The 2,378-nt window shown below is 46.3% G+C and overlaps 1 protein-coding gene across 1 annotated transcript; it reads right to left on the bottom strand.

The window, feature by feature from the left end:
- Positions 1–11: 11 nt before the first annotated feature.
- Positions 12–700, bottom strand: BDW70DRAFT_157126 (uncharacterized protein; the record flags this gene model as incomplete). Its single annotated transcript, XM_073740299.1, has 1 exon — positions 12–700. A coding segment is annotated over one exon (689 nt), but the record flags the coding sequence as incomplete, so codon positions are not given.
- Between the last annotated feature and the right edge of the window lie 1,678 nt (positions 701–2,378).

Raw genomic sequence — 2,378 nt, 5'->3', positions numbered from 1 at the left:
CTCCACTCCACCTGTTGCTCGCTGCAGCCTCGACCACCTCTTCAGTAATTCGGACTTCATCGCCCTTCTTGTCAAGAAGTAAATCCATTACTTCTTTCCCACAGCCTTCATTGCTCGCTGCAGCCTTAAACACCTCTTCAGTGATTTGGACTTTATAACCTTTCTTGTCAAGGAGTAAAGCCATTACTTGTCCTCCATTCCGCTCATTGCTTGCTGCAGCCCTAATAAGCTTTTCGGTGATGATTTGGTTGCCCGTCTTCTCAAGCAGCAGAGCCATACTGCTTGCACTGAATTCCTTGGCTATCAGAGATGCTAGATCCTCTGATATGCTGGACTGCTTCCTGTTCCTCTTGAGAAGAAGGTTTAATACGTTCTCGCCAGTCCATTTACTGCTTGCAGCGGCCATGAACATTCCTTCAGTTACCTGGACTTTATCGCCCTTTTTGTCAAGAAGTAAAGCCATTACTTCTTCGCCACTCCGCTTATTGCTCGCTGCAGCCTTGACCACATTTTCAGTAAGATTAATATGGTCGCCCTTTTTTTCGAGAAGCACGGCCATCACTTCTCCCCCACTACGCTCATTTGCTGCTGCTGCCTTGACTACTGGTTCTGTAATCTCGATTTCGTGGTTTTCTAGGAGGAGGGACATTGCTTTATATCCGAAGAACTCATCTGCTGCCGCTTCAATGGCCTTCTGCATTCCTTCTTGGTCATCAACCTTCCTTATATATTAGCTACCAAATCTTTATCTATAGCATGGTCGCATGCTCACCATGGTAAAGGTCACGTTTAGGACAGCTTAACGAAGTACGCTATTTTGATATCAGTCTTTCGATGGATGAAGAATTCTAGATTGCGACGTTGATCGAAGGTGAGATTTGAGCATTGAGAACGTATAAGAGGCTCACGTTAGTCATCACTCCATAGCTTCATCGTGGCTGTGAACGGTTGGTTCTACAAGTCCGCTAATTATGCGCTCAGCCTTGTTTGTCAACATCTAGCGGCTAACGTCACTCTTTGCTTGGCGGTATTACTCAAGGCTGAGGCACTGCCACTGCTACAAGCAAGTCACAGTCCCATTCACCTAGGTTCCTAGTCATACCTACGCTACTTAAGCTTACAATGCTGGCCTTTATAAGAAACAACTTGTCCGGATAGATTTATCTACTTTCAATCAAGTCCAGCCGGGCATTTATATTTCGATACAGGAGCACACTATGCGTTTCCAGCGCCACCAGCATTCTTTTCTCACTATGATGGTGCGGCGTTGAGGATCTTGCCACTCTATCTCCCCTTCTTGGAAAAATATCGTAAGACAGCAAGCCAATCAGAACATTCAAACAATCATTCTGGCGCTTATATTCGGAATCCTAAGGATGAAGAAGGGAGCGTATAAAGAGATTATTAGTTGGATGTTTGTACAAAGCAAAGTCTACCTTATCAAGTACGTAGTTAGAGACAGCAGAAGCTGATTCATCTTGTACGCAGTGTCCGGCAATGAAGCTGGATAACCGCGCGACGCTCATTCCGAGCACCTTGCTTAGGATGTCCATGCTGGCTGATGATCACGGTGCGTGGAGCCGTGAAGTAAGCACACACCAGGGGGAAAAGTCGAGACGTGGTATAGCCAGGGAAGAAAAAATTGCCCTAGCGAATGACCGAAATCTCTACCCTACCTAGGTCTAAGTCCCTGTAGGCAAGAACCCATAACAGCGGCCACCTAGTACTATAGTTTTAACAAGTCTACGCTGGGAATAGGCAGAACTACCAGATGTGGGGGCTAGAATGTGGCTGGTAACTGCTAGATTTTTAATTTGATTGGCATGGAATACATAAACTCCGCTTCAAACATAGGGCATGTTAGCAGGCCTGGCAGATGAATAGAGGGCCAGAGGGCTACAGGTTCTTCAGTAGAGAAATGAAGGAGGGCAAGACGCTAGCTAATATGCAAAAATAACAAAAACATACAACAGCTGGGATTCGCATGTGGTCACCCACCATACTACTAACCAGCCGGCGTGTAGCTTCAACGCGGATAGAAGTCGGGTGGCTGCCGCCCGGGTGAGATTAGGGTGAGATTAGGGTGAGTGAAGAATAGATGGGGTGAGATTCTCACTCCCCGGCTCACCTGCCTCAGTTTCCTCGGGCCACCTACTTATCTCATCTAGCATAAACCTTAGTATCCGCTCACTTACGGGAATCGATCAGAGATTGGCTACCTATAGTCATCGCTTCAAATGTAAGGAACGAGAACTATCTGGAATGCGGCCAGTATTTAGCTGGAGTACTGCGAGTGAATCCTTCTTGCGGTCTTCAATCTTCATAATTCTTCATTCATTAGAGCGTCGTAGCTGTTTTGTGACATAGGGTTTGTAAAG

This window comes from Aspergillus foveolatus (genome assembly GCF_047715535.1).
Source record: "Aspergillus foveolatus strain CBS 279.81 unplaced genomic scaffold BDW70scaffold_8, whole genome shotgun sequence".
In the NCBI taxonomy this organism is placed as follows: domain Eukaryota; kingdom Fungi; phylum Ascomycota; class Eurotiomycetes; order Eurotiales; family Aspergillaceae; genus Aspergillus; species Aspergillus foveolatus.
The sequence above is the reverse complement of the archived record's forward strand: the minus strand, read 5'-3'. Positions and strand labels throughout refer to the sequence as shown.